General features: G+C 42.9%; 1 protein-coding gene across 1 annotated transcript in view; it reads left to right on the top strand.

Annotated features, from left to right (window-relative positions):
- Window positions 1-8,359: 8,359 nt before the first annotated feature.
- MINDY4B (MINDY family member 4B) overlaps window positions 8,360-22,001 on the top strand; it is a 36,350-nt gene continuing 22,708 nt past the window's right edge. Inside the window, exons 1-5 of the mRNA XM_030328709.1 lie at window positions 8,360-8,466; window positions 8,702-8,729; window positions 10,382-10,549; window positions 18,655-18,774; window positions 19,512-19,603. Coding sequence (XP_030184569.1) covers window positions 8,360-8,466; window positions 8,702-8,729; window positions 10,382-10,549; window positions 18,655-18,774; window positions 19,512-19,603 — 515 coding nt within the window. The remainder of the gene's footprint in view (window positions 8,467-8,701; window positions 8,730-10,381; window positions 10,550-18,654; window positions 18,775-19,511; window positions 19,604-22,001) is intronic.

Raw genomic sequence — 22,001 nt, 5'->3', positions numbered from 1 at the left:
CAGGTCACGATCTCGCAGTCCGTGAGTTCGAGCCCCGCGTCAGGCTCTGGGCTGATGGCTCGGAGCCTGGAGCCTGTTTCCGATTCTGTGTCTCCCTCTCTCTCTGCCCCTCCCCCGTTCATGCTCTGTCTCTCTCTGTCCCAAAAATAAATAAAAAAACGTTGAAAAAAAATTAAAAAAAAAAAAAAAAAGAAATGAAAAGATCTAGTAAGCATAAAATCAGGGAGGACATAGTTGAACTCAACAGCACCATCAATGAACTGGATATAATTAATATCTATAGACTGCTTCATCCAACAATAGCAGAACACACATTCTTCTCAAGCTCATATGGAACATTCACCAAGATAGGCCACATTCTGGGCAATAAAACACTCCTGCCCAGTTAACTGGCTGACCTCTCAGAGTTGTTACAAAACTTAACAAATTTAAAAGAATAAAAATCAGGGGCACCTGGTTAGTTCAGTCAGTTAAGCATCTGATTTTCTCTCAGGTCATGATCTCATGGCTCATGAGCTCGAGCCCCACATCGGGCTCTCAGCTCTCAGCGCAGAGCCTGCTTTGGGTCCTCTGTCTCCCTTTCTCTCTGCCCCTCCCTGCGCCCCTTCAAATACATAAACATTTGAAAAAGAAAAATTATACAATGTCTGCTCACAGACCGCAATGAAATTAAACTAGAAATCAGTAACAGAAAGATAGCTGGAAAATCCCCAAATATGTGGAGATTAAACAATGCACTTCTAAATAACACATGAATCAAAGAAGAGTTTTCAGGGATGCCAGTTGGTTGAGCGTCCAACTTCAGCTCAGGTCCTGATCTCACGTTCATGGGTTTGAGCCCCCATCAGGCTCTTTGCTGACAGCTCAGAGCCTTGAGCCTCTTCATATTCTGTGTTTCCCTCTCTCCCTGCCACTCCCCTGATAACACTCTGTCTCTCTCTGTCTCCCAAAAAATAAAATAAAATGTTTTAAATTTTTTTTAAAAAAAGAAGAAATCTCAAGAGAAAGAAAAATATTTTGAGCTAAATGAAAATGAAATGTAACTTACATGTGGGATGCGGCAAAAGCAATGCTTAGAGGGAAATTTATAGCACTAAATATACATATATCAGAAAACAAGGAAGATCTAAAATCAATAATCCAAGTTTCCACCTTAGGGAATTAGAAGAAGAGCAAGTTAAATTTAAAGTAAGGAGAAAAAACTAAATAATAAGAATTAGAGCAGTTGAAAACAGGAAATCAATAAGGGAAAAAAAATCAATGAAACCAAAAACTGGCTCTTTGAAAAGATCAATAAAAGCAATAAATCTCTAGCCAGGCTAACTAAGAAAAAGGGAGGACACAATGGCTGATATTAGAAATAAAAGAGGCGACATTACTACAGATCTCATGGACATTAAGAGGATTATAAAGGGGCGCCTGGGTGGCGCAGTCGGTTAAGCATCCGACTTCAGCCAGGTCACGATCTCGCGGTCCGTGAGTTCGAGCCCCGCGTCGGGCTCTGTGCTGACGGCTCAGAGCCTGGAGCCTGTTTCCGATTCTGTGTCTCCCTCTCTCTCTGCCCCTCCCCCGTTCATGCTCTGTCTCTCTCTGTCCCAAAAATAAATAAACGTTGAAAAAAAAAAATTTAAAAAAAAAAATTAAAAAAAAAAAAGAGGATAATAAAGGAAGACTATGAACAACTCTATGCTCACAAATTTGATAATCTAGATGAAATGGACCAATTCCTTGGAAGATACAACCTGCCAAAACTCACAAGAAGAAAGACAATCTGAATAAGCCAACAGAATATGGCAAAGGTGATGGGCTACCATCTCCATGATTATGTTACCTTATACAGCAAAGGTGAAAGGATTTTGCAGACGTAATTAATGCCCCTAATCAGTTTGACTTTCAGTTAACCAAAAGGGAGATTATCCTGGGTGGGCTGAACCTAGTCAAGTGAGTTCTTTTTAAGGAAGCTGGGACTTTGCCCAGAATCAGAGACTTGAAGCAGCAGAGACTCCCTTTTTCTGCTTGTCTGGAAGAAACTAGTTCTATAATCACAAGGAAATGGGTTCTGCCACAACTATATGAACTTAGAAGAGGAACCTGAACCTCATGGGAACTGGAGGTCACCTTGATTGCACCTTTGCGAGACCTTGAGTAGAGCACCCGTTTATGCCATGATGGGGCTCCTGATGCATAGAAACTATGAAATAATAAATGAGTGTTGTTTCAAGCTGCTAAATCTATGCTCATCTGTTAGTCAGTAATAGAAAACTAATATAGTAAAGAAGCAAAAATTCCTACCCAAGCAGCCTGACTCCAGGATATGTACTTTAAATGCTGGTTGCCAAGTTGTTTTTGACACCAAGTGAAAGTTTTTTTTTCCCCGACACCAACCAGTTCTCCAATTCTCCAACTAGGTGAACTAGGTGTCCAATTATAATTAACTCAATTCTGATATTAACTAACTAGAGTTCAAATCTGTGGGTTGAAGGGCTCAGTTCCACAAAAATGTTTTCAGTTCAGGCTCCAGTCACAAGTGTCAGATCATTCTGATTAACTGGCTATAACCAGGGCTTCTCATGACTCCCTCAACAGAATCAGTAATTTGCTAGAACATCTCAAAGGACTCAGAAAGCATTTTACTTACATTACTAGTTTATTATAAAGAATATAAATTAACATGTAGGTGAAGAGGTACATAAGGTGGGGTTCAGAAGGGTCTCAAGTACAGGAATCTCTGTCCCTAGTGGAATTGGGGTATTCCACCTTCATGGCAAATGGATGCTTAGGAGTTGTACAGAAGTTTCATTACACAGGCATGATTGATCATGTCCTTGGCCATTGGTGATCAACTTGATCTCTGGCCCATATCCCCTCCATGGAGGTTGGAAGCTAAGGTTGAAAGTCCTAGACTTCCCATTAAGGCTTGGTCTTTCTGGTGACAAGTCTCCATCCCAGAGCCATCTAGAAGCCCAGCCAAGCCTCATTAGAACAAAAGATGGTCCTATCACTCTTGTTACTCAGGAAATTCCAAGGACTTTAAAGAGCTCTGTGCCAGTAACTGGGGACAATGACCAAATATGTATTTCCCATTACACTACACTGGTCTTTAAGGTCTTTCAGATGAGGAATGGGGCTCACACCAGTGACTAAATGACCAATCAAAGGCCACACGGACTGAGGGACTGTTTGGGACCAATATCTATATTTTCTCACTTTAGGACTTTGACTTCTGGCTCTATGATGCCCATGATGCCACTGTCAAAATATATAAAGCCATGAAAAAAGAAAATGTTTAAAGGAGAATTAGTTTTCAATTTTTTATTTAAATTCTAGTTAGTTAATATATAGTATAATATTGGTTTCAGGAGTAGAATTTAGTGATTCATCACTTGCATATAATACCCAGTGCTCATCCCAACAAGTGCCTTCCTTAATACCCATCATGCATCTAGTTCATCCCCCTACCCACCTCCCTTGATCAACCCTCAGTTTGTTCTCTTATTGTTAAGAGTCTCTTATGGTTTGTTTTCCTCTCTCTCTCTTTTCCCTTCTCATGTGTTCATCTGTTTTGTTTCTTACATTACACATATGAGTGAAGTCATACAGTATTTGTCTTTCTCTGACTTATTTCGCTTAGCACAATCAATGTTGTTAGCCTCATCCATGTTGTTGCAAATGGCGAGATTTCATTTTTTTTGATGGCTGAGTAATATTACCTTGTGTGTGTGTGTGTGTGTGTGTGTGTGTGTGTGTGTGTGTGTATCACACCACATCTTCTTTATCCATTCATCAGTTGATGGACATTTGGGCTCTTTCCTTAATTTGACTATTGTTGATAGTGCTGCTATAAACATCGGAGCTATATGTACCCCTTCGAGTCTGTAGTTTTATACCCTTTGGGTAAATACCTAGTAGTGCAATTGCTGAGTCATAGGGTAGTTCTATTTTTAAATTTTTTTTTTAAAGAAAGTAATTTTATTTATAACATATGATGGTTGTGGTGGTGGTTTTTTTGTTTTGTTTTGTTTTGTCTCCCTTTCTCTATTTTTAACTTTTTGAGGAACCTCCATACTGTTTCCCAGAGTGGCTGCACCAGTTTGCATTCCCACCAACAGTATAAGAGGGTTTCCCCCTTTCTTTGCATCCTTGCCAACATCTGTTGTTTCCTGTGTTGTTAATTTTAGCCATTCTGACAGGTGTGAGGTGGTACCTCAATGTGGTTTTGATTTGTATTTCCCTGATGATGAGTGATGTTGAGCATCTTTTCATGTGTCTATTAGCCATCTGGATGTTTTCTTTGGAAAAAATGTCTATTCATGTCTTCTGCCCATTTCTTAACTGGATTATTTGTTTTGGGGGTGTTGAGTTTGATAAGTTTTTTATAGATTTTGGAGACTAATTCTTTATCAGATATGTCATTTGCAAATATCTTCTCCCATTCTGTAGGCTGTAAAGGAGTATTTTTAACATATAGGAAGTAAGAAAACATTGGTTAAAGATTAGGAGTTTTCACATAAGTCATATTCATTATGATTCCATGAAGTAAGTCAAAGGAGCCACAGCACATGAAGCTCAGAGAGACTGTCTAACTTTTCCAAAGTTATGAAGTCATGGGGGAGGCCTTGGAACTTGACCCTGAGCCTGACACCCTCTTCTCCTCACTACACCACCGAAGAACAAAAAGAGAATGTATCAGCCATCTTCTAGTTTCTATGGATTGGCAGCGTTCTTTTAGGAAGGAATGTAATCAGGAAATTTCCATCTTCACAGAAAGTAGAACTAAAGAGAATGAATGATAATTAAAGCATAAAGGATTTAACTTAATCCTAAGGAAGAGCTTTTCAGGGGTAAGGTTAATTAAACACTAAAGAGATTTTGCTTTAAAAAAAAATCAAAAGGTTCTAAAAGTTTATTTCCAGATTTCTGTCTATGAATCATCATAAGAAAACAGCAAGAAGAAAGTCTGGGAATAATTTTGCCAGCTAGTCAAAACCTTTGCAAGCCCAGCATTTTCAAATTTGACTATAAGGCTGATTGATCAGTCATAGCTTTCTGGGAAACTACAGCAAATGTTAATAACACTAAGTTTTTACATACTGATGTCTATGTTTGGAAGAGATACTAGCCTCTCTCATGAAATCATTGGTATTATTTTTTTAAATTATCCACAAAGAATACAAATGGATTCAGACCACAGGTTTCTGCATTTATGTAGTATACTTCCTTCACAGATGAGTGATTTTGGACCCTCCACCATCACCCACTGCCCCCACCACATGGTTGCAAAACCCTCCTTCTCCCCAACTATCCTTGCTTTGCTCTTACTCCTTCCTTTTGCTGCTGCAGACCTTTTGCTGCCTGAGACTCCGTATTCAGCCCCAATCCTTTGCTGCAGTAGGGAAAGTCTTGGAACAGGAGTTTTGGGTGATTTCACATGCCATGAGGTAGGGACAAAGGCATAAGACTGTAGAAAAGGACAATCCCAGATTCCACATATTTCTGTACCCCTCCCCTGCCCTGTCCCTCCAGCCTGGCCCAGGATCCCCCAGTCCCATTTTTCCTTTGTACTTCATTTCTTACACCCAGGCCTCCTGCTCTAAGTCTTGATACAATTCCCAAGAGAGTGGTGGCTTCCTCTGGATGTGGTTGAATCACATTCTTGACTCTTGGTATATTCCAGAGGCCAGCCCTTTCTATCCATAGAACCCTAATCAGTATCCAACTGAAAATGGAGAGAATGGTAAGGAAGTAAAGGCAGCACTTTCTTTATTAAAAAGAGTAGAACCATGAATTCCAACTTGAGAATTAAAGGAATAAGACAGGTTGAGCAAGGGACGCTTACAAACAACAATGAAAGTTGGAATATGTATCTAAAGTCTTTAAAATGACCATGCCATTTGGGGTGCCCGAGTGGCTCAGTGGGTTAAGTGTCTGACTCTTGATTTCAGCTCATGTCATGATCTCATGTTTCATGGGATCAAGCCTCATGTCAAGCCTCTGTAGCACAGAGCCTGCTTGGGATTCTCTCTCTCTCTCTCTCTCTCTCTCTCTCTCTCCCTCCCTCCCTCTCTCTCTCTGCCACTCCCCTGTTCATGCATGCATGCTTTCTCTCTCTCTCAAAAAAAAATAAACTTATAAATCAATCAATCAATCAATCAATCAATCAAATGATCATAGCATTGGATTCAGGCATTCCACTTTTGGGAATTAAACAATGGGAAGAGAAATAAGGTCTAAATAAGTGGAGTAGTATACTATTTTCATAGATTAGAAGTCTTAATATGGTAAAGATATGAAAGTATCCCGACTTCACAGATGAATAAACTGAGGTACAGCAAAGTCAAATAACTTGTCTAAAGCCATACAGATAGCAAGAGGTGAAACCATGACTCAAAACTAAGCAGTTGGGGCCCAGAGGCCATGCTCGTAACCACTCCACTGTCTTGTCCATCTCCTGTGAACGTACTGCCCGCTGAGCCTCTGTTCTCACAGCATTTTCCTCTCTCAATGTGTCTGTTTCCACCACTGGAGAGAGCAGGAACCTCATGTTATTTACCTTGGCCTTTCCAAGTGCCTGGCACATAGGAAATACCCAATATATGTTTATGAAACCCAACAGAACAGTTTATTGGTAAGCTGTCTATTCACCGACAGAATTTTCTGTAAAGTAGGACATAGCCACAGACAAAAATACACAGATTTAATAATGATTCTTAAGAAAAAGGTAGCTACTCTCCTTTCTTGGTTTGGGGTTATTAAACAATTTAAATGGCAGATCCAGAATTTATTTTTTAATGTGACTTTCTAAATAAAAAATTCCAAGACACTTCTCATCATTATTTGAGAGCAAGGATCACATAATTCCTTTTTTTTTTTTTTTCTATACTGGGACTGCCTAATAAATATTAAATACTGATGCTACCACTAAAACTATAAAATTATAAAGAAGGGAACAGTAAGGCTTAAAAAAAAGCATTTATGGCTAGAGAAGGGAAATAAGAAAGGAATTATTTATGCCTCTTATGTTTACAATAAAAATACGAAATCCGATATATATATATATATATTCCCTCAGCCCTGACTACTCAAATCATAATAAATCCAAATAGCCTCTTTGCCTTGACCTCTTCACATTCTCGGGATTTTACAAAACTCATGGTCAGAAATGTTCAGAGAGAAAAATGACCTCCTGAGATTCAATTTTGATATTCAACCAAATCAGAGGAGCCAAAAACACTTTTACTGGTAACCAGTGTTTGTTTTTGATAAACACTATTACTCAGGGTTCGAGAGAGAGAGAGAGAGAGAGAGAGAGAGAGAGAGGAGAGACCTTCCTTTTAGGGAATTGGCTCACAAAAGACTGGCAAGTCTAAAATGTGCAAGGCAGGCCAGCAGGATGGAGACCCAGAGAAGAGCTGATGCCTCAGTCTTGAGTCTGAAGGCTTTTTAGAGGCAGAATTCCTTCTTCCTCTGGAGACCTCACAGTCTTTTCTCTTCAGGCCTTCCAGCTGATTGGTTGAGGTTCAACCACATTTTGGAGGATAATCCACTCGACTCAAAATCTACCATGTAAATGTTAATCACATCGAAAAAAAAAAAAATAACTTCACAGCAACATCTAGATTGGTGTTGGACCAGATTGGTGTTAGGCTGGCTTCCATAGCCCAACAAGATGACACATAAGATTCACCATCACAACAATGGACATTCTCTATTATGCCGGTTTATTGCAGCTACATTTCATACAGCCAATAGCACGTGACATAATTTTAGACTTGTCCCTGCAACGAAGCAAACCGGCCCTTTTTCAAACTGTGTGCAAGACTTCTGCATACTAAACCCTATGCCAAACATCTGTTGGACAGTTTCTTCCTTGGCCTGCATATTATCCAACAGTAGTTAATATGGTTTTTAGATAATCAGCAGAACGGCTCTTACCCAGCCCTTGGCTAAGTATTTCTGTACCACAAACACTTCCACAGAAGCACGACAGCACAAAGTACTATCACATTTCACCAGGATGGTATCCTTCATCAACTAAATTATCCCAATTGCTTTGATACAGAAAAAGTAATTGCAATCCTTTGGTTTATAAGCGTGTGTCTCAGGTTAAACGTTCATAGCATCTGTACAGAGAACAATACACAAAGTATTCCACCTCGAATGAAAGTTTAATCGTGATCTGATGGCAGGGGCTTACAGAGAGCCCAGAGCAGCATCCGTGTGGTGTGACCTCGATGGTCCGAAGAGGCAGAGCTTTTCAGCTCGCCGTCCGCAGAGCCAGCGTCTTTCGTCCCCTCTGCCAGACCTCTCTCTCCCAAGGAAACAACTCCCTTCTTCAGTTCCCCGCATTACCCAAGGGACTATGCAAGTCTCGGACCAGGAACAAAGCTCCCGGGAGCTGGATTTAGAGGAGATAACTAGGAAAATTTCATTTCTTGACAAATGGCGGGAGATCTTTAGTTACCGAGGGTAAGATGTTCTTGTTTTCTCGTTTCTCTAGAACCAGAGGGATTTCTGGTGTGTAAGCAAGCAATCAGCTTTTATGTTGTGCTACATGAGAAGTCTCCATTATGGGTTTACATTTAAGATGCTTCGGGTATAACCATTTGTAGAGAGACACTGCCCTAGCAAGGTTGGGTTTGAGGAGGTTTGTGGGTTGAGTAAGAGTGAGTAATTTCCTTGATGTTTTCTCTTTCATTTACAGGTTGGGAACCAATAATGCAACTCCTCAGGTAATTACTTTTCTCAAAGCCAGTGTGTTTTCCTCTCGTTGCTTCTTCAAACAATCACATTAACAGCATAATCTGCATTTATTTTACGCACAGAATGTCACTCAGGCACCCAGCATTTAATGTGTGAACACATAAAACTAGAAAGCCCTTTGAAATCTTTTCTCATGCTTTCTTTTTTCATGAAAATCCCTTCCTACTTTTAAGAGTACTTTTCATCACTAAGAGCACCATATGGTTATTATTTTAGAAAAAAGTAATACTAGAATCTAGAGTTCTTAAACTTGTGAAATAACACTAGGTTCTGATAGCCAAACGCTTCAGTGTTCGCGAAGAAAAGTGATTTTGAAAGTAGCCATCATCTTTATTCCGCTTCTGAAAAACTGTTTTCCTTCATCATTTTCAAATAAGGGAAAGGTGACCGAATTCAGGTGTTACAAGGTATTTTAAAATCTGTTATACATTATAAGATGAAAGATATCTCATGTAACCTGAAAAGGTTAGAAGGTAATGAACTTGGTATTTCAGATATTAATTCAGTCTCTGAACAAACACGGCACAAAATATTAGGGTGATTTTCGCATCACTAATATATGATAAGATCAAACAACTGAATTGTTAATATTTTAACGGTAACGCTAAAGCATCTTCCTACAAGTGACCTGTAATCAAAAGCCTTATTTGTGCTAAAACTTTCTTAACCATAGTCTAAATTAGAATCAGGGAGATAATGCTTCCATTTTAGTCCTGGAAGCATTAAATGGAAATAGCTACCATTTGGGAGAATAGAATATTCAAAAGATAAAACAATCTTTGAAGGGAAAAAAAATTATAAATGTCAAGTTACGCTTTATACAGGGTGAGGGAAACCCATTGCCACAAATGTAAAGATTTTCTGTTTGATTTACAAAATGCATCATATCCCAATAGTCGTCTGCCATTGGGATGCTGTGTTTCTGAGATAAGAGAGCATCTTTGCCTCTAGGAATCCAGAAAACTAAGAAGGCAGTTTCCTTCATGTTTTAGCTACCAACAGGGCAGATTTGTTTCATGACATTAGTATAGAAGTTAAGTAAACTGGAAGAAGGGTTGATTCTAACATATTTAAATGCCATAAGAATCAGTCAAGAAAAGAAAAAGTAGATTTTTTTTTCCTTAAAGGGAGGGGATGGATTTTTTTAAAGAAAAAAAAAAAAAAGATTATACTCACTTCTTAGGGAGCAGGAATCTGAGAGAATTAACAGGAGGTAGCCTGACTTCCTTTATCGGCCAGTTAAAAACACAATGAGAAACATCGCGTGTAGACTGGAAAGATTCAATGTTTATAAAATGTTGTCTTCTCGAAATAAGAGACAGTGACATTTACATTTTTCTCTAAACATAATTTCAAGTCAAGGTCTTGATAGCATTAATTATGTTTCCATAGTTACATTTAACCTCTCCCAGCCACATAAAACTTGTGAGAAACCCCTTTGACACAGACACTGGGATTTTCCTTCCTCTTTTATTGCTATTTATCACCATTTTCAGATGTCTTTCAAAGGGACACAATATTTTCTGAACACTGATTTTTCAGAGAAAAAGAGAGAAGAGAGGGAAAACAGGTCGTCACCAGCTCTGTTTGCTTTGTTTTTTGGTGGTGGCATTTTATACAGAATCATGACGGCAACCACGTATCAGCTGATGAAACTGAAAATGCAACAGGGATACCTCAGCCCAGGGGACAAGGACATTTGCCATCCAGTAGCCTTTGTTCTATCCCCAAACCCTCTATCATCTCTTCAAAATCAGCCGGCTCTCCTATCTCCCTGGCAATGGCCACGGTAAGTATAGCTTGTCAATTAAACATGAAAGGAAACGTAATCTTCCCCCAACAACAAGGCTGGGGAATCTTATCTCCTGTCATGTGACAGTATTATTGAAGATAAGACTACACACGGTTGTTATTGGTAAAGGGAGAATATAATTAAAATGACTTATTTATGGTGTTTTTCAAGGACACTGGTGATGTTACAGTCTTTTCCTCCCCAACTCTGAGAGTCTCTCTATTCACTTCCTTTGTGTGACAATTAAATTTGAGGTAGTGAGGGAGTTAATTTCAAATAAGTCACTCTATAGTGTGGGGGAGGGCAGGTGACGAGTGGTATAAACAACCATGCATAAAGCCATGCAGCTGTGTAAGGCAGGACCCTGTCTGTGCATGGGCAGGAGGGAGGGAGGTGAAGCCCTGTGCCGGGCCTGGGCCTGGGCAAGGAGCTGATCTCAGGAAAGAAATGTTTTCTGGGGCTGCCGAATAACATCCAGGTTTGAAAAGAACCTAAGGATCTGGAAGCTACCGATCCCAGGGACCATTTGCTTAGTTCCAAACCTGATGAGTCAGAGCAAAGACCCCCACCAGCCGAGGCACAGACCCAGCTAGGAGGCAAACTAGCAGCATCTCATTGGATCAAACAGGACAAGGCTGGAGGCAATGCCTTGGCAAATGTCCGAAGGCCCAGCTGTCAAGGTCAAAGAGGCGTGATTGGGCACTGGGGAAGCTAAGGCACGTAACAAGCCAGGGGAACAGTACCAGCTAGGGTGAGAGATTCCTTCAGTTAGATTGCACCCAAGATAACTCTTTCAATCATAGTGAAACTCACGGCTTCTCAGGACTGTTTTCCCACATTTACCCTGTCCCTTCAAACTCCACACTACATTCTGGAGCCTCAGGCAGAGACTTTTCCTGGGGACCCTAAGAACAAGAATTGGAAGAAGCACTTCCTTCCTGAGGACATGCCACCCTACACCGGGGCAACCTTGCAGAAACCACCGAAGACTAGCTTGGTCACATGGGTGAGGACCAACAACACTTGTCCTACAGTTAGGCCCGTCCTGTACATCCAGTTCCACAGTCTGTGCACTGCACACAGAGTCCCTGAGAGGGATGAGCGGGGACTAGAACCCCTTCTGGGGAAACCACACGGTCTCCGTCTGCTTTTTTTTTTTTTTTTTAATGTTTATTTATTTTTGACAGAGAGACAGAACATGAGCGGGGGAGGGGCAGAAAGAGAGAGGGAGACACAGAATCCAAAGCAGCCTCCAGACTCCGAGCTGTCAGCACAGAACCCGATGCGGGGCTCAAACTCACAGACCGCGAGATCATGACCTGAGTCGAAGTCGGATGCTCTACCGACTGAGCCACCCAGGCGCCCCTCCGTCTGCTTTTTAAGTTGGCTCTGGCTGTAGTGTTTCCAACGCTGAATATAGCCTTCCCTTAAGGTCCTCAGATGGGACATCATCCAATACAGGGTCCTGCGTTCTTTTTTATCGTGCATTTCCTCACAGGCTTCATAGGGCGACTCTCTTTCCTGTCATATTTGCAGTATAAATGTACTTAGGGGCCCACTGTTCTTTCTCATCACAAATCTCTCTGCCTCAATCCACCTTCCCTCTTTTGCTCAAATGCCAGATGTCACAGGAAGATAGGTCAGCAGGCCTCTCATGAGATGCTGCATCGGGTCATTGACCTCACAGCCCCTGGATAGGGCCTTAACTTGTGTCTCATGTATGTAGTGAATGGCTCACGTTTCAGGGAATGAAGACAGGTAATGAATACGTCATCCTGTTAGAGTCTCCAGCCTCAGTGGTGATTCTGCCTAGAGTGGACTATAGCACCAGACGTTAGAGTGACTACCTGTATTTTAATGGATGAGATAATGTTTTTAACAAGCAATCTGTAATAAAAATGTATTACTGGCTCTGTAATGAATTTCTACGGTCATTTTAGAATTTATACACAGTGGGACAGTAGGCCACCTTGTCTATGAATACAAGACAAAACTATGATGGCATATTGGCATTTGCCCATATAGCTTACAGAAATTCTAGAAGGCTTCAGATAATGTAACAGTGCCAGGAAAGAGTAGGGCAGGAGACACGGTGGGAGGGAGTTTTCCCTCAGCATACCTTTTTGTACTCTCTGGATTTTGAACCATGTGAATGTGCAATCTATTTTTAAAAACTCACATAGAAATTTTAAAAACAGGAAAAAAAAAAAAAAAGCATTCGCAGATGTTTCCAAAATCTTCTGGTTTCTCTTTATACTGTGGAAGCAAGAGAGTCTCGGTCTGAGACTTCTCTACCAACACAAACGTGGTGTGATTGCAGACCTCCCCCATAACTTTTCCAAGGTAATTCTCTCCCTCTGGAAGAGCCTGGGGGACAAAAGAATCAGACCACTGTAGCCTGAACCCGAGTCGATGGAGTGTTAAGGAAGTCCCAGAAGTGGAGATAATCGATTTTCTTCTTAAAAAAAAAAAAAATTTTGAATTTATTCCCATTATGTGGGCCAGATGATAGTGTGTCCTTTAAATAGCAGTAGCATTAATTAAACACACCCTGGGATTTCGAGATGCTGAGCCTTGGGATTCTGAACACGTGGATTCCAGGGGGGCGATTTGGAAGCCTGACCAATTCTAATCGAGGACGTTTCAGCCGTGCAGCTGCCTGGCAAATTATCAGAGCTACTGAATCCTAATACTCACTTGAGAATGCCTTTTGTTGTCATTCTGCCATTCTCCTTTCCCTCCCTGTTGAGGGTAGGGATGCATGGGATTTCCTGACTTGAGCACACTCACTCCTTGCTGGGATTCTGCTGAGAAAGGAGGGGGTGGGTGGAGCACCCTACGAACCTTCTCCCTCCCCAGCTCTTTTATTTCTCACCCTTTGTTGCCCCGTTTCTGACACTGCAGCCTTCTGCCTTCCCCCAGCCTAACATCTTACCATGTGCGAATGCCGGCCAAGGCTCCCGGCCCAGGTAAGGTTGTGGAGAAGGTAAGCATCCTCCTCCCCTCTGCTCTTCCCCCAGCACCTCCCCGTCCTTACCCCAAACTGTCTGCCTTCCCTCCAGGGCAGTTTCCCACCCTCCTGCCCAACCAGGCCCTTCTCCAGAACCCAGCCTGGAACACAATCCCTTAGCCTCTTTTATCCGCAGTCAATAAACAAACCCCTGGTGTCTTTGCAATACCATACCAGCAGGATGGTATTAAACAATGCAATGCCGGGAGATCAAAATATTCTGGCGGAGCCCCAGAGGAATGAAGCTCCAATGGAGGATGATAGGTAGTGGGGTGGCTTTTTGGAAGCCTGAAGCACAGCCTGGTGCCCCAGCCGAAGGCCTGGCCAACAGTCAGACCTCAGGAGATGTTTGCTTAATTAATTCACTGCTCTGGACAATCCCCTAGAGCCACATCTCAGTGCAGGGCAATGGGTATCATCCAGATGCTCCTTCAGAGGCACTCCACCCTTCCCCAACCTGCTTTCTGCCAAGACTGACCTGTAGGGACTCCATCACTAGGGCTCCCTCCTCCTCCGGCTTCCTATTGAGTTTGAACAACGGGAGCCTTAGAGGGGGCCTGGAGGGAGGAAAGGGAAAGAAGACAGGCTGTGCACAGCTGGCAGAATCCCTCTCCTCTTCTGGAAGCTCTTTCCCCAGGACTCTGTCCTTTCTGCTTCAGGTCCCCCCTCCTCCCTCCTAGCCCCTCCAGGTCTACGGGAGATACTGTTGCTAGCTGTGGGACCCTGCGCTGGCCACTGTTGTTTCCCCACATGCAGTCCATATCTTTGTAAATAGTCCCTGTTTTAAACTTTCCTCAAGTTAATTATCCTGACTTGAGCGTGCCATCTGTTTCCTGCTGGGACTCTTACCATACAAGTCAAAAGGCTTGCATTTGGGTGCTGGAGCTGCCATTTACATACACGTAACCGCTCTGTGTCCCAAAGCGTTTCATTGTAAAATGAAAGGGCTGAGTTAGATTGTTTTAAAATTCAGCAACTACTTCTGGCCAGCCTGTTGTGCACCCGGCACTGTACCAGACACTGAGGAATCCATGGTGAACGTGATCAAGCCAAGAATCTAACCACTCTATTTGACAGGCTAGGAGAGAAACGTTTCTTAGGTTTTGCTAACTTGAAAGTCTGATTCCATGATGAGCCAGTAATTTCTAAGGAAAGAAATGATGTAGAGAAGAAGCTTCAGAAAATTATTCTATCTCAGGTTGGGGGTGCGGACAGGTGCAGAGGTGGGAGAGGACAGGATGGGCAAGGTTGTCACAGGGAAAATCTAAGCCCAGGGACCAGAAAAAAGGCAGTCAAGGCAAGGAAATTAAACACATCAGGAAGAATGATCCAGGACCTCTGTCTTCGGGGGTGTATGTGTGTGTGAGTGTGTGTGTGTATGTGTGCGTGCGTGTGTGTGAGCATGTGCATGTGTGTGTGTGAGTGCATGAGTGTGTGTGTGTGTATGTGTGGGCATGCGAGATAATGATCATCATTATCATCATCATAGCAATCAGGAAAGAGTTATTCATTACAAATCCTGGAAAACTAACAAAGTGAAAAGAGAAAAACTACAAACCGTGCTTGTGTTAAATAATAATGATCATTTCAGTCATTTATTAGGACCATTTACCATTTGTGTCCAGTTACCAGGCAGCACAATGACATATACATATTACTGAATATAAGCCAGGCTAATCTCGTTATAAATTATATTTGATACGAAAGTAAATGTTACATAGGTAAGATGAGTCACCTTTATTGTCACACTGGCCAGTGGGTCTGGCCTGAGAGGCCTGCCGCCTCTCTGTTCTAAGTCGGACACAGGTGCATCTGGATGGTGACACTCCCTAAGTCGGAAGTGACATCCAGCAACCAAAACAGGAGCTTGGTTTGGCTGGCAGAGTTGTTTTCATTGAATTTGAATTCTAAGCCTTCTTAGTCTCAACAGTTTTAATCTCTCACATTTATATACGGCTTCCCCTCCCCTCCTCCTGCCAGGCTCTGGTCTTTTTTCATCTGTGGTGGGGCTCTGTTCCCTACAGCATTCCAGGGCAGACAGGTTGTGTGTTCATAAAGGGAGAACACCTTGCATTTAATCAGCACTTAACGGTTCCCAAAGCCCTTTTCCATATGTCTTCCCATTCAATAATAGCCGTGATGTGGGCCGAGCAAGGGTTGACCCCATTTCAGGATAAGCAAATAAAGTCTTACAGAGGATGGGCAATCAGTCCAAGTTCATGCGGTCAGTGAGGAGCAGAACTGGGCTTCTCAACACAGGAGTGGGGAGTGCTCGGTCTTTCTTCTGTGCTGTGCAGCCTTGATGTCACTTTCAGTCCTCTGCTGGGGATGGCCTGGGTTGGTGGCTCGTTGGCCATGATACACATCGAGTCTGTGTCTTCCGGGAGCCGACTCTACGCCCTTCTACTCCCTCTCCTTCTCTTGCTGTTGCCCTGAGCCACCGGACAAACCATTTGTCTTCAAGTGCACTTCTGGGCTCACACTGAAATGCACCTGCCTCTCTTTCTTTGTAGAGACAATCTTTTCTTTCAAGGGGGGAGCAGAGGTGGCCAGGAAATAAACTCCAGCCACAGAACCAGATCCTGGTCTGACAAGGGGAGAACTTTCTAGATGCTCACTCTCCTGCATCTGTCCTTATTAGAAACCATTAGGCTCTGGATAAATTGGGCTGACCCTTCCTTTTTGCCAGAGTCTCCTCGTTCCTTTGAACCACCCCCTGTCCTTGGACACTCTGGGTGCTCTCTGTGTGTGTGCGTTCATGCGTGTGTGTGTGTGTGTGTGTGTGTGTGTGTGTGTGTGTCTGTGTTTGCAGGTCTTCTCTGTCCAGCCTCCCCTCCATTATAGGAAATAGGTCATTATGTGTTCTGTCCCAGAGTGTGGGATGTGTGCCTCTGCTAGAGCATGGCTGCTTTTAGGGATACGTTATTAAGTGACATTAAATAGACTGAGTCACCTTCTTCACTGAGCCCTTCTTCATGCTGGTAGGCCCTGAAGAAAGACTCTGTAAGTGGTGCACACGTTCACACCTCTTTAACACTTCCTACTTCCTTTCTTAATTAAATAGAATGTGAGCTCAGGCAAAGCTTTCATAGGCGATAGTTTCTAGCATAAGTCAATAACATTGTTTTATTTCCATTATTTTTTTTAAATATGGTGATTTATTTTTTTTAAATAAGTGATTTTGATTCCCACTTAAAGATGTGACAAGAAGTGTCCCTATTAAATAAGCATTTTTTAATTTATAAAAGAGTAGCTCAAGCTAATGAAAAATATTAATTAAATAATGATTGGCCCACAAAAAGGACAGCAATTACAGGATGACACATACTTGTTTTTAAATGCTTATGTATTTTTGGGAGAGAGAGAAAGAGAGAGAGAGTGTGTGGGAGCAGGGGAGGGGGAGGGGGGAGAAAGAGGATCTGAAGTGGGCTCTGTGCTGACAGCAGAGAGCCTGACACGGGGCTTGAACTCACAAACTGTGAAATCATGATTTGAGCCTGTAAGATCATGACCTGAGCAGAATTCAGACACTTAACCAACTGAGCCACCCAGACACCCCAAGGATGCCGCATACTTAAAGCTGGGGAAGCAGAGAAGTAGTGTTGGAATTTGGATGCAAATTCCAGCAGTTTCTACCACTGGGTACTTCCCTGTGGAAGGAGGATAATAAGAGTACCTACCTCAAATACTTAAATTAACATAATGAATGTAAAGCACTTAGACCAGTGTGTGGTACATAGAAAACACTCAATAAATGCTAGATGCCATTGGCCAGGCTAGTTCAAGTGTAGCTCTTCCATGAAGCATTCCTGAGCTCTTTAGTCAGAAATTCTCCTCCCTCTGTTCTCTCAAGGTACTTTTTACTTTGGAACTTCACACATTCTATCTTGTACACAGTTGCGGGGTATTAGACTTTTTACATATCTATACCCCATATAGGTAGGACCAAGCACATGCTAAGCAATTACTATGCCCCTGATTGTGGATGGATTCCCCTTTCTTCACGTATTTGATTTATAAAGGCTTGTTTTTTCTGGGAAGCCTTAGAAGACCCTCTCCAATCTCAACGTGCTATAGGATATCCAGCAAAACCTTAAAAATTGGGGGGCAAGAGGACAGAGAATGATTGTTTAGTATCATTTAAAAAAAATCTTTTTTTTTTTTTCAACGTTTTTTATTTATTTTTGGGACAGAGAGAGACAGAGCATGAACGGGGGAGGGGCAGAGAGAGAGGGAGACACAGAATCGGAAACAGGCTCCAGGCTCTGAGCCATCAGCCCAGAGCCTGACGCGGGGCTCAAACTCCCGGACCGCAAGATCGTGACCTGGCTGAAGTCGGACGCTTAACCGACTGCGCCACCCAGGCGCCCCTAACGTTTATTTTTTAAGGAGAGAGAGAGACAGAGCGTGAGCAGGGGAGGGGCAGAGAGAGAGGGAGACACACAATCCGAAGCAGGCTGCAGGCTCTGAGCCATCAGCACAGAGCCCGATGCAGGGCTTGAACCCATGAACTGTGAGATCATGACATGGGCCGAAGTCGGACAGCTAACTGACTGAGCCACCCAGGTGCCCCTGTTTAGTATCATTTAAATCAATATTGTACTCAAGCTAGAAACAGAGTCCTGTGTGTTTCTCTTTCCTCGAGCAAGAGAGAAGGACTCAAAGCTGGGGGAGGCGAGCACTGCAGAGTCATGGCTGCAGATGGGTATCCCGGATGCCCATGACATGGATCGTCAGTGACAGGAGGCAGAGGGGCAGAGCAGTGGCCCAGGCCGGACTGCAAAGCATAAAGGAGAGATGGCTGGCGATGGAAGGGGAGACAGACACAAGGGAAAAAATCAGATGGGGACAACAGGGCACAAGGTTAACACACTGAGCCTTCGGGATACAATAGTCTAAGGGAACCTGGTGTGAACCTTTCACACAAGACTTTACAATTACAAATAGAGGAGTAGGGTAAAATGTAAACCAGGATGTAGGGAGGGGACAGGCCCACCTCCACAATCCCACCACCTTACTTAAGGCTGTTAGATGAAGAATGTGTCTAAGAAGAATCATCTTTGTTTGAATCATTTCTTTCCCCTCTTCTCAGAAGTTACAGCAGAGCCTCTTTGGAAATACTATCCATGTCTTCAGCTATGACTGGAAAAAGGCCTATTTCAGGTTCCATGATCCTTTTTCTGACCTGGCTTTCACTTTGGAAGTGGGAAAGGTAATAGTAAGTAAAAATTTTAAAAAAAAATCCTAATCCCGTATTCCCTAGCCATGTTTCCTTCCATCTTTATCCATATGAATGTATGTTTTCATTACAGTCATTTGTCAAAGCATATTTAATATAATTTAACATTTAGCCTTAAATGATACGAGACTATTTAAAATTACAATTTACTGTCAGGATTATAGCAAAGTCTCACACTCCTTCCCTGCTGTCGCACACCCTGCCCTCCCAAATTCGAGGTTTCCTGGCTCTTCTCTCCAAGTTCTAAGTATCCCTGAGGATTTAGAAGGCAGGAGGAGATCCAGGAGCTTCTTTCTGGCTTGTTTAAAATCTCAGTAATTCAGGTCATTAATTACTAGTCACACAGAGATTTCAAAGACCAGCCAACAAGTTCTGTACATCCTACAAATCCAAAAGTTTGCTATGAAGCAGGAGCATAGCGAAGGTAGGGTGGAAGAGGACAGACGTCCCCAGGTGCTGGTCTATTGAAGCTGGTCAGTGAAGATTCCGGCCCAGCCATGGCATCTGACCACAACCCACGTATGGAGTACAGTGTCCCTTCACTAAGCTAAGGGGATGCTGTATATACCAGGAGGGACAGGTCAGCAGAGAATAGGTCACATCCATTTCCCAGAGTTCTTCTTTGTCATATTGGCCCCAAGAGGTTCCATTACGGTTGTACAGCCTGCCCCCAGCCTCACACACCTCACTATTTATCTTCCCCGTTTCAGGGAGGTGCCCGAAGCATTCAGATGGCAGTTCAAGGATTCATCATCAAAGACTTGTTGTTTACCAGGAAGGGAAAGGACTGTAACTTTCACAGGTAAGAGGCCTAGAAGCACTTCTCAGACACATTCCTCATGTCACAAGAACTGTTATGTGCCAAACGGTCATTATGGAAAATCCCCTGGGTGACCTCAGGAAGTAGACTTGCCTCACGAGACGAAAACGGCTCTCGTTCTCCCAGACGGACGGGATTTTGTGATTGCGGAGGACTTTCCTGGAGTCACTGTCAATGTTTGGTTGCAGGAATAACGTTGACAGTTTTAGTGCTCCACTGCAGACCTTCCTGTCAGCTAAAATGATGCCCCTGGTCTCAGGTGGGCTTACTTGAAAATATTTGATGGGAAGCCCCAAACTGACAATTTCAAGGAGGAACAAAAGGGGTGATTTTTAAAAGCCCCGATAAAGCCCTGATAATTCTCCTATTTAACTAGGCTAACAAAGTACTGTGTTTGGTAGTTGCCTATTCAAGAAAATCGGTTCAGATTACTTTACTTAGAAGTCAAGTCCCTATCATGGGCAAAGCTCTATGCTTGATATTAGAAAAAATATAAATAAGTAAAGGTATATATCTGCCCTCAGCAGGGTAAGTTATCACTCAAAACAGGAACTAAATGTATAATTTATTCTAAGGTCATGAATTGCCAGTTTCCTGAAAAGCAGAGCCAGAGATGAGAATTCTTTATGCAAGTGATTTATGAAGGGAAGGCCCTGTTGGAGAGAAAAAAAAAAAAAAACATTTTTTTTTTTTTACCCCTCTAGCTTCTTTGGCTAGTCTAATAATTAACTTTACAGAAGACAGATTAATAGGAGGAAAACAAACACGAGCTTAATAACATGTATACCTCGGGGCGCCCAGGTGGCTCAGTTGGTTAAGTGTCCGACTTCGGCTCAGGTCATGATCTCACAGTTCGTGGCTTAGAGCCCCGCGTTGGGCTCTGTGCTGACAGCTCAGAGCCTGGACCCTCCTTTGGGTTCTGTGTCTCCCTCTCACTCTGCTCCTGCCCCACTCACGCTCTGTCTCTCTCTCTCTCTCTTTCTCTCTCTCAAAAATAAACATTAAAAAAATTAAAAAAAAAATAACATGTATACCTCTTGTATACATGGGAGAGACCTAGGAAATCTCTGTAATTCCCCCAATAGCCAAAGGCATCACGTTAAATACCATCTTTAGCTAAAGACAAAAGAAGATGTTGGGGGTGGGGAGTCAGTTATGGGAGATTACAGGGGAAAGCGCAGTGAACAAGCATAGGGTTGTTTTGCACATTAAGTCTGTGCCTTCTCCACTGATAAGAGTTTCTAGAGATTTAGAGCCATCCCCCTCTTCCCATGAGGACATCCCCTTACAAACGGAGATTTCTCCTATAACGTCTTTTACAAAAGGGCAACTTCTATTGAGTTTTCGGACCTTCTCTTGAGTCTGTAATTTTTTAAAAATAACCAGTTTAAAATAGTCCACATGCCAAAGTGGCATCTTGGGCTGGCAAGATTTGCTCCCCTTTGGGCCTCAGGAGAAACCTGGAAGAGTGAAGGAAAAGGAGAGGGAAGGAGAAGCTGAGGAAGAATGTGGTCTCCAGTGACACCCAGCCTCAGTCTGATCCCATGAGAGCTCTAAAGCCTCAGTGGCCCCATTTTCAAAGAACGAAGTGGGGGCCTTTGTACTTCCCACCTCAGCCGGGCACTGGCTTTGACCCGCTCCATGAAACCTTCCAGAACCTTCTCGGTCCCAAGTTCTGTCTCCTTCTTCTTCACTCTCAGAGTATTTCGTTTTATTCCCATCCACCTCCTCAGATTAGGCTTTTAGACTATGGAGCACTCCTTGTTTCTCATTTCTGTGTTGCCACGGAGGTAGCGGGATTATAGAAATCATCGCTGCGTCCGTTAATAAACCCCATCACGTGCTTCTCCATAGGGACAACAGTTGTCAGTGTTAAATATTTAGAAAACAAGCAGAGCAAAGGTCTACCGCATAAAGATTGGCTCCCATTCCCTGGGAAATCCTGACAGCCCAGGATCGCTCCAGAGAGTATAATGCTTGAGGGCAGGGAGTCAGGAACCAGCCTGCCTGGTGTAAAATCACCACTCTACCACTTTCAAGGTGAACAACTTGAAACGATTGGGGACCAATTCCTCAACCTCTCTTCCTTTCTTCACCTCTGAATCGGCAGTAATAGTAGTATCTACTTCACAGGGTTGTTGTGAGGATTAGATGAGGGGACAGGTATGAAGTGCTTAGAGCAATGCTGGGGACAGTGAGTGTGCCTGCTATACAAGTCAGGATGGGCACCATGAAGCGGGCCTCCAGTGCCGCGTGGGACAGACATGATGGGGGAGCACAGACACGGCGAGCACATTAAAGGCAGACAAGGGCATGAGAAAAGGCATGGAGGGGTGATACAGAAAATACGTTCAGGGGACTGGTCCATGCGGGGCAGCAG

Source organism: Lynx canadensis, chromosome C2 (genome assembly GCF_007474595.2).
Source record: "Lynx canadensis isolate LIC74 chromosome C2, mLynCan4.pri.v2, whole genome shotgun sequence".
Classification (NCBI taxonomy): domain Eukaryota; kingdom Metazoa; phylum Chordata; class Mammalia; order Carnivora; family Felidae; genus Lynx; species Lynx canadensis.
Note: the sequence above shows the minus strand (reverse complement) of the source record. Positions and strands in the feature narration are given on the sequence as shown.